This window comes from Ambystoma mexicanum, chromosome 3p, assembly GCF_040938575.1.
Source record: "Ambystoma mexicanum isolate Mex_15411 chromosome 3p, UKY_AmexF1_1, whole genome shotgun sequence".
Taxonomy (NCBI): Eukaryota; Metazoa; Chordata; class Amphibia; order Caudata; family Ambystomatidae; genus Ambystoma; species Ambystoma mexicanum.
Genome location: NC_090925.1, coordinates 761,436,041 through 761,448,182, shown reverse-complemented (window position 1 = coordinate 761,448,182; position 12,142 = coordinate 761,436,041). Strand labels below are relative to the sequence as shown.

Below are 12,142 nucleotides of genomic sequence, written 5' to 3'. Positions count from 1 at the left end.
GAGCTACCCTGGTAGCCTTCTACTGTAGAGCAGCGTGTCTATGGATCCCTTAATGTACTAAAAATGACTGCCTTACCAGCACTATTTTGCTTGCAGCACTGCCATTGAAGTTGTTTAAAGTGGATATTTCCTCCGACTGCATCCGAGTCCTTTATCATGCCCAGGCTTGGGCTATTTATTGAGACATTTGGACTTCTTGGTCCCAGCCCAACGTGTGTGCTGTGCGTAGCAGCGCTTGACTGACTGTATGCCGGCGGGATGCTCCGCTGCCTCCTGTCGCCATCCTTGACACCCCGGGTCTACACTTGGGAGAAGCTGCGTACCAGGGACCTCGATCCCCCCCCCCCCAACTATTCGTCCTCTCACCATCTGAAGCTGGAACCAGAGGTCTACTCCCCTCTACTCCCGCCCCTTTATCTGGCCCTTGACCCCACCCAGGACTGCCCCTCACACCTGGCTCTTCCCACGCCCCCTCCACCCCCTCTTCTCCGACCCCGCCCCTTGCCTGTCACATGCTGCCCCCCACCCTTAACGTCAATGGTCTCCCGTCCAGGGGGCGCCCCCCCCCCCTAACCCCCCATAGGTGGGGGACTCCAATGCCATCCTGCGGGCAGCTTGGCCCGCATTTTTTCTTCAGGGCATAATGGAAACCAGCCACTTTAACCAAACTGTAAATGAAGTTCGTGGTAGGCTTAATTAATACAAACGTGCTATATGGTCTGTACAGTGGGTGTACTGGATAAACACGTGATGTGCAACTGGGCACAATGTACACAAATTGTTGAGCATAACTTTGTGCGAAGGATATTTGATTGAAATTGAAAGCGATGTGCTAACTGTATAATGTAAACTGGGAACAATGTATTGGACTCGATTACAATATGCTTCCAAAATGGCGAGGCTAATATCGTCAAGCTGTTAAGCTGTTTGATGACTAATGACAGCTTGATTTGAATAATCGTTGGAAGGTTGTGTTACGTCTCGGTGTATGTAAACTTGCATGCCTTGAGGAGATCATTAATGTGAAGATGTATGTTTTCCAATGCCCCCTTGTCTCCAGCTAAGATGTGTATTTCGCCCCTGGTTTGTCTTGAGTGACCGCGCATAAAGGCCGTCTCTGGACGAGCTGAAGGCAGGCATGTGGCCGCAGTTTTGGGGCTCGATGCAGACACGGGTGGGGCTCCTTGGGAGGGCGGGAGGTGGAGGGGGGAGCGTGGGGGTGTTGGATCACCACAGGTGTGCGGGGGAGCCACACCTTCCACACCGTTCTGGTTCCAAATAATTTTCGTAATTGATTTATCAGAAATGTATTCCTTTCATGTCACCTCCGAGTCCCGCAGGAACGGGCGTGTGTGTGTGTGGTTAATTGCACATAATTGATCCTCGCCCCTCGGCGCTTTCTGGGACCGGTTACTGAGAACATCTGCTGCCGGGAATGCCTGCTGTTGGGATACCGAGCTGAAGTGAGGGAAAGCCGGGTTCGGCGTCGGATGTAGAAGCGTGTTTCAAGGAACTGGGGTGACGAAATGTGAACGAGGCAACAGAGGGGTGGCTGGGTGGGTGCGCGTGCGCGCGTGCGCGCGTGTTTGTTTGTGTGTGTGTGTGTGTTTGTGTGTGTGTGTGTGTATAGATATCTCTCACAGCACGCCCAATCCCCGTAGAATTCAGTGTCGTGACTCGTGCGCGTGATGCTGGTAAAGAGCGCTGCATTGTGTGCATATATTGGGGGCAGGGGAGCCGACTTATGAATTTGGGGGGGGGGGCCCAAATACAAGAAGTGACATCACTGGCAGTTATATGACTGCAAATTTGCTTGTAGTCGCCAACTTGGTGCAACGGCGCGCAGGGGGGGAGGGGGGCGGGTGTTGGCGCGCGCAGCGCAGCACAGTGGACCAGGGGCGTTGCTAGGGGGGCTAAGGGGGCTATAGCCCCTGATCTTTTGGTTGTAGCCCCGGATAGAATCTCAGGAGCTACAGCCAAAAGACTAGCTAGCCCCCAGTCCCAACAGTTCTGACATCAGCTTAGCCCCGGGTCTTTTCCAGACCTAGCAACTTCCCTGCAGTGGACACATTGGCTAGCATGCACTGCATCTACTAAAGTCAAGAAAGAAGGAGATTTAAGCCTTCGAGTTGCATTCCAGTAAGACATCACTGCCCCTACTCCACCGCTCTATAATCGTCCAGGTTGTAGTAGCCCTCCCTCAAAAGGCAGAGCAACACAACTAGGATGGGAGAATGAAATGCTTGCTAAACAGGCGGTACAGCTTCAAGGTGGAGTACCACCACCACCAAAAAAAAAGTTCCCAATTCAAGGGAAACGAGAAGTAAAGACGTTTCCCGATTAAAAACTACCAAGCAAGACGTGTGTGGTGCCATAGTTCAGTAAAACATCAACAATTCAAACTTAGAATAGTGCTGCTGTAGATTGGCCAGCCGAAAGTGGCATTTGCTAAGATGTTACCTCTGGGTAACCAGATAGAGTTAGGGATGTAGCTTAATCTTAAACCTTTCAATGGACGGATCAGATGTGCTGCTGAAGTATAATGCAATCCTGGCTGATGCGTAATGCAATCCTGGCTGATGCGTAATGCAATCCTGGCTAAAGTATAATGCAATCAAGTGTGGTTTCAGACTTGAGGGGGAAGAGTGTTAACTGCTTTTAACATTGTAGTTTACCAGAAATTCTGGTAAAGTAGTGTACAATGTTAAAAAGCAGTTACCCAGGCTCACCCTGCACCCAGGTGATGTTTGGGATTGATTGAAGCACTCGCGTCTAAATGTTGTAGCCATGGTTGTCTCCATGTTTTTAAAACTCACACTTTCCGCGTTTTCAACATTCATTTGAAACACCCCTTATTCAAAAAATGAATGAGTCAGTTAAAAAAAAGTATAACCCACTTATGCTTAATAACGTCTTACCTTCCAAGGAACCTTCAGTCAAAATTCACCCACTGCAATGTTCCTAAATTCCGATTGCAGAGTGTGGTTCCATCAGACACTAATCAGCTCTTCCAGGGCATCAAATGGAAGATGCACCACCTCCTCTGCCAGAAAAGTCAGCATCACCCAGTCATTAATGCCAGCATTTTCTTCAGGAAAGTATTCATCAAAGCTGGACCTTAATGTTGCTAGGTGGCTTGGCCAGCACCAACTGTTCTTTTGCAAAGGTCTAGCTTCCTCTTGAAGGCAAATACGTTTTATTCATTCTTTCCTCTGTGTTGCCATGTCCACAGGAATGCCCCCAAAGGTGGGATTGGGAGTTTCTGGGGTGGTGAGTTCTAGTGGTCTTAGTTTCCTTTATAAAATACACAAATCACATAGTATGTCAACCAGACAATGTATCATTGTGTACAGCTTAAAGGGGGGCACCTGATCCAAAGCAGCACACTAGGAAATGTATTTTGGAACAATCAACATTGTAAACACACCTCTAGTTTAGATTGTAAAGAGTGCTTGTGCTGCAATTACAAGCACCCAGTTAATAAAGTCCAGACTTAAAACACTTGATCAGCATTCAGTGAGTAAAATAACCTTGTAAAAATAAAATGCAGCTTTGCATACAATTACAGAGAATTTTGGGATTATCAGGCACTGGCATGCGGGCTCTGCTGTTGCTGTGGGAGAAGTGGGACTTGCGATGGCGACAAATTTAAGGTTAATAGCTGCTGTTTATCACAAGATGGCAGGCCAGCACAGATCCTAACCACTGAATGCCCACTGAACAGCTATAAACCCTTCTATGTCAGCAAGAGGCTGATGTAGAGGAACCAGTGTTAGAAAGAAATGAGGTAATTCTACTGTACCATATCCCGTGGGAGGTGATGCCCCCCCAAGACTCAGTGATGGCCCCTTGTGTCAAAAGGTTGAAAAGTCCTGCCGTCTCAGTCCCCACAGTCCTAACTTCTCCCCCGCTTAGAGTGGAAGCAGTCTGCGGAACACAGCTTGTAATGCAAATCGCACATTTTAAGCATCAGGAAACAGAGAACTGAATACATTGCTGAGGTAAATGAGTTCTGACTGGCAACACTGGTAATACCGTATAGAGCCACATTATCGCACCGCCCAACTATGAGTTTGAGGGCAAAGGTGGAGGAAAATCCTTCAGCAAGAAGCTGAAGGTATTTCCTCCACCATACCACCCAAAATAGAACAATTTGGGGTATTACCACCAGCAAAATTACTACCAGCAGTAATACCGCTGAAATCCACCATCGAGTCCTACGGACTCCAATTAATGGGGACTAACACTGCCTACTACCACTTGAAATCCGTCAGTAATACCGCCAGAACAAGTAGCAGTAATGGTAATACAGTGGGTGGTATCTCGCCAAATATACAGGCCACACAGAGACATCACACCTCTCCATGTTGTCTTTTATTGCAAAGTGGATTACCAGGTTTCAGACTTGTAAAATACCCCTGTCTCCTCAGGTGACTCAGACCCCCACCATTCCATCCTACATAAACTTGATGCCCCCAGGCTGTTCTTCTAGTCTACTTTTATTCCAGGAACGTCATACTCCTGTTACTTTCATGGATTATTTTACTTTCTGTTCCTTAAAGCCATGGGTCTTAAACATGTGGCTCTCCAGATGTTTTGGACTACGACTCCTATGATCCATCACCATTGACTATGCTGTCTGGGGCTGATGAGCATTGTAGTCCAACACATCTGCAGAACTAAAGGTTGCAGAACCCTGTGTCCAAGCAGAGGCCTGGAACTCCATACTGCCACAAGCACCTTATCATTTGACTCTGGCTCTGAAATAGAGACTTTATGCCGGCCCTTTTCCCACAAACACTGGTTGTTAATATTAGACCATGGAGCTGCACGCGTTAATCACTAGTGCAAGAAACAGACGTTCAGGACGGGCGGTAAAAAGACTTCTGTGGGTCATATGCGGCCTATGAGTTCACAGGGTTTGGTTGACCGTGGAATAGCACACGAGTGATGGAGTTGGGACAGGTTGGCAGGTTAGCTGCTGGAAACCTTTCAGGTGGCAACCGTAAACCAATGAAGAGGGAGCGGAGATGTGCAGTGCTTCTTTGCCCCCCTGATTCTCTGATTTGTCAGAGCTACATTTTCAAAGCCTCTCTCTGAATGGAGCATGAGTGCATTCATCTCTCAGTTGACTCACACAGTTATTGTTCTGTCTGCGTCTTTCATTTGTTATAAAACAGCACCCAAGTTTAGTGGCTCTCAGGGGTGCGGAGCCTGGGACGCTCCAAGGACAACGAACTGGCAGCCAGGGGGTTTTAGTAATGCGCTACTTTTGTAAACAAAATGAGCCCCCAAAAAATCTTTTTTTTTGTGACTACACCAGTAAATCATCAAGAATCGATGACTGGGAGAGAGGCTGCAGGAGAGCGATTTCCCCCTTATTGGTATGGTACAGTAGCACAGATAGGAGAAAGAGGTTGGTTGGCTCTCAATTTACATCTACCTGTTCAGTAGCACACCTGGCAGTGGGTAGTAGAACTGGCTTTGGGGTCCCTGTTTCTCTGTGACAGCATACTCTTGAGGGCATACTTTTTTTAATGAACATTTAATTGCAACTGCATGTGTATACCAAGTGCTTAATTTGTAAAACAGTAGGTGCCTGTGCCCAAATATGTTCTAGACTTCTGTGACACTTGGGCAGTTCCACACCACTGCTGCCACCACCCATAGTGCGACAGAGGCCGGGCCTTTGTGGGGCCTCAGCAGGGTCGGACTGGGACAAGAAATAGGCCCGGTCACCCAAAAAAAAGTGGCCCACCACTCGCCTCAAAAAAAGTGGCCCACCCCTCGCCTCACGACCCTTGACCTCTGATGACATCACCAGAAGTGATGTCCTTTGACCCCATAGTGACATCCTGGGAAGCGATGAAACACAACCTTGCACCCCTTGACAAAACAGGAAGTGGCATCAAATCGCATTGTCCCTAAGTACATTAAATTACTGTGAATCCAAGCAGACGTCCAAGGCCAAATGATAATGTTATTGTATAGCACTTAGGCTTAAGCTCTTTTTTTTATAGAAGAAATATGCATACAATATCACCCAACCTGTGGTGGTACTCATTTATCGACCCAAGAAGGATGAAAGGCTTTTTGGGAAAAAAAAATAAAGACAATATTTTTTCTCTTTTTTTTTTTTTTTTTTTTTTTTTTTTTTTTTTTTTTCCTAACCCGCCCAGGCGTGGCCAGAAACCGGCCCCCACTCCCCAGGGACGATTTCGCCACGGGCCGAAAGGCCAAGGGGCCAATCCGACCCTGGGCCTCAGGTATTCATGAAGACCAAAAAAAAGTACACACCTTCTTTTGCCGTGATGACCATCATCAAGGCAAAAGAAGGTGGGCGCTTTTTCGTTTGTCTTCATAAATAGGCTCCTAATGGAGTCTGACACCTCACAAAGGCGCGGACCCTGTCGCACTAAGCATGTGTGGCAGGGACCGTGGATCGGGCTGCTGCTTGTTAATGATGCAACAGCCCGACCCTTTGGTCATTTATCCTTTTTTTTTTCTTTTTCAAACTGTGGATGCGTGACCCTGTGGGCATGAGGCTGCGACCCACCAGAGGAGCGCGCCCCACAGTTTGAATACCGCTGCGCCTAAGCCCTCCCCTCCAGGACCATACACCAATGAGTCCTAGAGTGGAGGGCTTAATCGCACATTTTCGCGATTATACCCGGCCGGAGATAAGTGATGCAGTATCGATGGAAAGGGCCATCGATGCTGCATCACTTCTCTCCGGCCTGGGGGTGGCTCAGGCCCAACTTGATTTTGCCGGGGGGCTCGGGTCCCGGAGCCCCCCGTACTCGGTGCCCCTGATTGGGGGCATGAACGCAGGATGGACGATGCCTTCTGACTGCACGCTGGTCTAGAGGGTCTTAGCAGTGCCTGTCTGTAGCTTCCCAGCGACTGTGCCCCCTTTTAACTCCAGGAGAAGAGGAGCCCTCCAATGTTGGGACTCGTACGCCATTTGAGGACCACGCACCAATGTCTTCCAGGCACTCTGGTGGATACAGGTGAAAGGAGGGGTATGCTTTAAGTTGGTGGGGAAAGAGGGGCGCATGCAATATATGAATTGGGGATTTGGTGCACCCTGGCAGTGCGCAGCATATGGTGTTTCTGGCTGTGTGCCGGATTTTGGTATCCCCCACCATGTGCACGTGTGAATGATCCCAGGCAAGACTTTCCAAGTGGCCAGTCCTGAGGCCCCCCGTGCATGGGTGTATGCCTGTTGGTCCGAAAAGGCCCCAGAGGCCCACCAATATGGGGCTTTTCTGCAAACTCTCCAGAAAAGACCACATCACTCCCTAAAAACACTGCACTGGCTCCCAGTCAAACATTGCATCACCTTCAAACCAATGTGCATAATGCACAGGACAATCGGCGGACAAGGAGCTGAATTCCTGCAAAAGAAATTAACAATCCACAAGCCAACGAGACTCCTCAGATCAAGCAACGAAATCCGCCTGGAAGAAAAACCATACCGTGAGAAAGAACTTGGCGGCTCCTGCTTCTCCCACTTAGCCGCAAAAACCTGGAACAACATCCCGAAAGAAATAAGAAACAACAAAGACCACCTACAATTAAGAAAATTACTAAAAACCTGGCTATTCAACATCACAGATTCAAACTGAAAAACTAAACCATCAAACGGGAAACAATGAAAAGGATGACCAATCTAGGAAGACAATGACAACATCTAGAACCAAACAAAGAAACTCTTACTACAACAAGAGAGACAACACTAAGTCTAATAGGACACAAGCGACACCCTTGAGAACAGAATCCAGCATCCCTAGCAAACTCCCAGCAAACAACCTTCACCCACTCAATAAATGCTACTAGAGATCATACATGTATAAAGTTGGGTGAACGTTAGCACTTTCCACTCTACTAAGCTATGGATATTGGCAGGGGCATGGTCCGAAGAGAGTTGTGAATGAAGGCAGATGCCGCCCCTGGACATAATTGCAAGTGTTAGCGTTGCCACATTCCAAAGGGGGTAGGAACGGTAACATGAACGAGCAACTGAATAAGATGAATGGCGATCAGCCCCAACACTTGTAGGGAGTAAACCCGGGCTTACCGATGCCGCCCTCCTGCTAGACTGGGAATGCTTTCTGGGCTAGACTGCAAAAGACGCACAAATGTCTGCCCGCCCCGCATACAAACAGGGTCCACATAGGTGGCCGGTACCCAACTTCGACAAGGTTATGCATTTGAACGGATGCCATATGGGAAAGGGACCGTGTCATACACCCCTGATCTGGACATAGACACGGAGACGCCCACACACCCCACCTAATTAGAAATATGGAAATTTAGCGCTTCACCTCAAGACAGCAATGCCAATTAACCAACCCACTAACAACTTCACCCTCTGCATACACCTCTCACATTCTAACCAAAACACAACCACAAACCTACAACACAACAATCCACACAAACTTCACTACACTGCAACAACAAAACAAAGCACACATAGACCCGCACAACAGCACACAACATCTTCTGACAGTATAACACCCCAAGCCCAGCCAACGGAATTTCAGGCTGAGGCCGCCAACAGCACATCACTACTCTCTTGCACTTCTCCAACTCATCCCACTAACTCCGCTCCCCCAACCCACCCTTTTTTTTCAGAGCTGCCAGATCGCCACTGGACCACTCCGGTGGTGATAGTGCGCGGTACTAATATCCTTTAACATTAACAGTGTATTTGTGCTGGAAGCAGCCGGGCAAGAGGCTCTGGGGCACACTTGTGTAATGAGGTTGTGGCTTCTTTCTACTTCTTGCTAACTTGTTTCATCCATCAGCAGTGATTATTGGATACTGAGGCTTGAGCCTCATTGCTCCATCCACTCAGGTTGAGTGTGTAGTCGTGGGTTGGATTACTTCATGGTCTTGTGGACTTGTAACAGTAAGGCTGGTTTCACAGGGTCTTTGTTGTGACGGGACGCGGGTAGCAGTCAGAGGGGTTTGCAGTAAGTCGTGGTCTAGTCCTTGGCAGAAGTTCTTGTTCAGCTTCGCTAGTTCGTCCAACATCTCAATGTCGAGTCTCTGTGATGGTCAGCTGTCCTTGCGAAGAGTCGAGATCCAGCCGCTATCCGCAGGGCCTTGTTTTGGACTTTCTGAAGACCCATCCAGTGTCGCTCCTGGTAGGTCATTCATGCTCTGGAGATATAGATCAGGGTAGGTCTGATGATCGTCTTGGTGACGTTGATCTTTGTGTGTAAAATAAGCGTTCTTTTACATCATCCTGTCCCTTTTGGGGGGGGGGGGCTTGTTGTGCTTGGTGCCGTAAGAAAAAGGGGCGAATGAAAATCTTGTGGTGTTGATGGGTGCAGGTTTGTGCCAATCTGCTTTCTATGGGTTTTGTGGAGAGACATGCGAGTATGTTATTTATAGAGAAGATCCCAAGATTTGATGGACTACAGCACTTTCATGTCTTATATGCCGCTTATTAGGGTGGGTGTGATACAGTTAGAGGGGAGCTTAGTCATGGCTTGGTTAAAGTTTATGTGATCATGGCAAGTCATGCAGCGGCCATCTTGTTAGGGATTTGTGTAAATCTTGCAAGGCCGAACCTGCAACCCTGCCCTCCTCTTCCACTGGCCTCTTGCAGACCAGTTCCATTGAACGATCTCACGTTGCCACACCCGCTCCCATGCTCACTGTCTTGAAGTTACATTGTACCTCATGTACAACAAAACAAGCATCTGGCAGTTGGCAGGCGAGGGAAAGGGGGTAGTCTGGAAGCTCCATTCTGTACCACATGGCAAGGGTTGTGGGAGGTAAGAACTTTTGGTTCAGGGAACGGGCTGCATGAAATGTGAGGACCTCAAGCATCCTCTTCACCTTCATAAGTGTGTTGGTTGGCAGGCTGAGGGAACCTCAGACCTCACTCTAACTTGCTAAGGTACTGTGCTCGGTTGCCTGTCGGGAATTTTTCCTGTCAGAGGCAGTGCAAGGGTTCTGTCTGGGGATTCGCCTGATTCCCGGCTAGTTTCTGCTAGAGAGCACCCTGCGTTCTCCCACAAGCCCCAAGCCTTCAATTGCCATGACTCACCAGATCTTGAGGATGATGCAACCCTGCAGCGGGTTATTCACTGTGCACGAACGAGCAGAAATGACAGAAGGTGGAGTGCGGGTCCCTTGTGCTGCCCTACACACCTGGATGCACGATTACTTGCATTAAAGGGGGTGCTTCAGCTGCAGGAAGGTAAATAGACGCATGCTGGCAATTAAAGAAAGGGCGGGGGGGGGGTAGGATGGACAAGCTAATAGCATTGAAATCTCAAGTTTGCAGTATCCATGGCACCTTGCTTGGTAAGGGTTTCTGCCCGAGTTCCTTCTTTGTGCAACTAAATGATGAAACCAGGGCAAAAACAGATGTCCAGTATTCACCTACATTTTAAGAGCGGTTCCTCCACGGATAGGGTGGGACTGTCTGTTGTGAACTGCTTCCACAGGGCCGGCACAGCTGGTACCAGGAAGGTACCACCTCACTCAGCAGCTTTTTACTCTACAAAAGAGAGGGGGGGGGCAAAGGCGTCTTTCTGGAAGAAGGTGGGGTTCACTGATGTTGAGCTTTAATATTCACAACCTTTGTATGTGTGTGTAAATGATGTCGAAGGGCTCCTAGAGCAGACTATAAAATGTGTGTATGTAATTGATTGTTGGGGGGGGCACTATTAGCCTGGGCCACACGTGCACAGTTCCGGTGCATTCCCACCTATGCTTGTTTCCATTTCCTATAGGATTAAGCAAGTGGAGAAGGCAAACGAGGCGCTGGCAGTGGACACGCTGATGATCAGTGACGCCCTTTTCAGGTACTGACCTTTCTTTAACCTTGTGACCTGTTGCAGGTTTTGCTATTATTTGTGATAGTGCCAAATGGTTTGTGGTCTAAAGAGCTTGAAGGGAAAAGTGCCATTGCAGTAGGCCACCCTTCGCAAAGGTCGGTCTGTGTTTTTGCAGTGTCCCCCCCTACTCCTTTATTTGGGCACCCCTCCCTTTAATCTGCTTTGTTGCCACTTGCTATCTCAGCCCCACTGGGCCCAGGCGCAAGAGACTGTTCATCTGCCTTAGTGCCTTACTTAAGTTGCGTTGCGCTTGGGCACAGTGGTCTGGAGACCACGAACTGGAGCAAATACCCTAGACAGTTAGTCCTCCTTTTGAAGTCCCATGCACGGAAAGGCCTAAGAAGGCATGGCTCAAAGAGGTTGAAGGGAGTAGAACAGCAAGAGCCCCAACATGGTGAGGAACAGAGGAATACCAATCGCTGAGAAACCTTGTGAAACAGGAATATAGGCCACGAAAGGGAATGGGTAGAGGGGAGAAACTGGAACACAGGATTCGGAGAGAGGGTAGGAGAGCCAAGGTATTAAAAAGAACAGGGAGGGGGATAGCTCAGGGGCAACGTGTTTGTCTTGGAAGCAAGACAACGCAACACGGGTTTGAATACCGATCCCGGACTTAGAAACCAATCTCTGGTATTAAGTGCAATATAAAAGAAAAATGATAATAATAACGGAAACACGGGCCACTGAGAGCGTGAAGGGCACAAGGATGGGTGAGAGGAGAAGAAGAAAGTGAGCGTGGAGCGAAGGAACCATAGCCTTTGTGAGAAACCTGCCCAGAGGGAGTTGGAGCACAGAGGGGAAGAATGAAGCTGAGGAAGACAGGGTGGCAGATGGCGAGAAAGGTTAGGAACCCGGGGCCCTAAGAGGTTCAAAGCACATATCGCGAAGTGGCAGAGCTGGTGAGGGGAGCACATGAACACAAAGAGCACTGAGATGGACCCGGAGCGTAGCGATGGGTGAAAGGAGTGAAAGAAATTAAATCAGCATGTAGACCACGCAGAAAGCAGAGGGCACGGAGATGAACCACCTGCACAGTGACAGTGAAGGCAGAGAATCCAAGCCAAGGGAGAAAGTTGATCAGGGGAACACCCAGGATACACAGATGGGTGAGAGACGCAGAGGAAGAGAGGGCTCACAGATGGGTGAGGGGGAATACAGGCCATAGTGATGGGCAAGGAAGCAGAAGCATAGAGGGTTCAAATATGGGGGAGGTAAGCAGACGAACACCAGGCACCGGTGGGTGAGGGAAGCAGAGGAGTACAGGGATCAGAGGAGGAGTGCGC

The 12,142-nt window shown here is 48.8% G+C and overlaps 1 protein-coding gene across 1 annotated transcript in view; it reads left to right on the top strand.

Moving 5' to 3' along the window:
- PELO (pelota mRNA surveillance and ribosome rescue factor) overlaps window positions 1-12,142 on the top strand; it is a 240,600-nt gene that overhangs the window by 190,694 nt on the left and 37,764 nt on the right. The window contains exon 10 of the mRNA XM_069651673.1: window positions 10,755-10,826. Within this exon, the coding sequence (XP_069507774.1) occupies window positions 10,755-10,826 (72 nt within the window). The remainder of the gene's footprint in view (window positions 1-10,754; window positions 10,827-12,142) is intronic.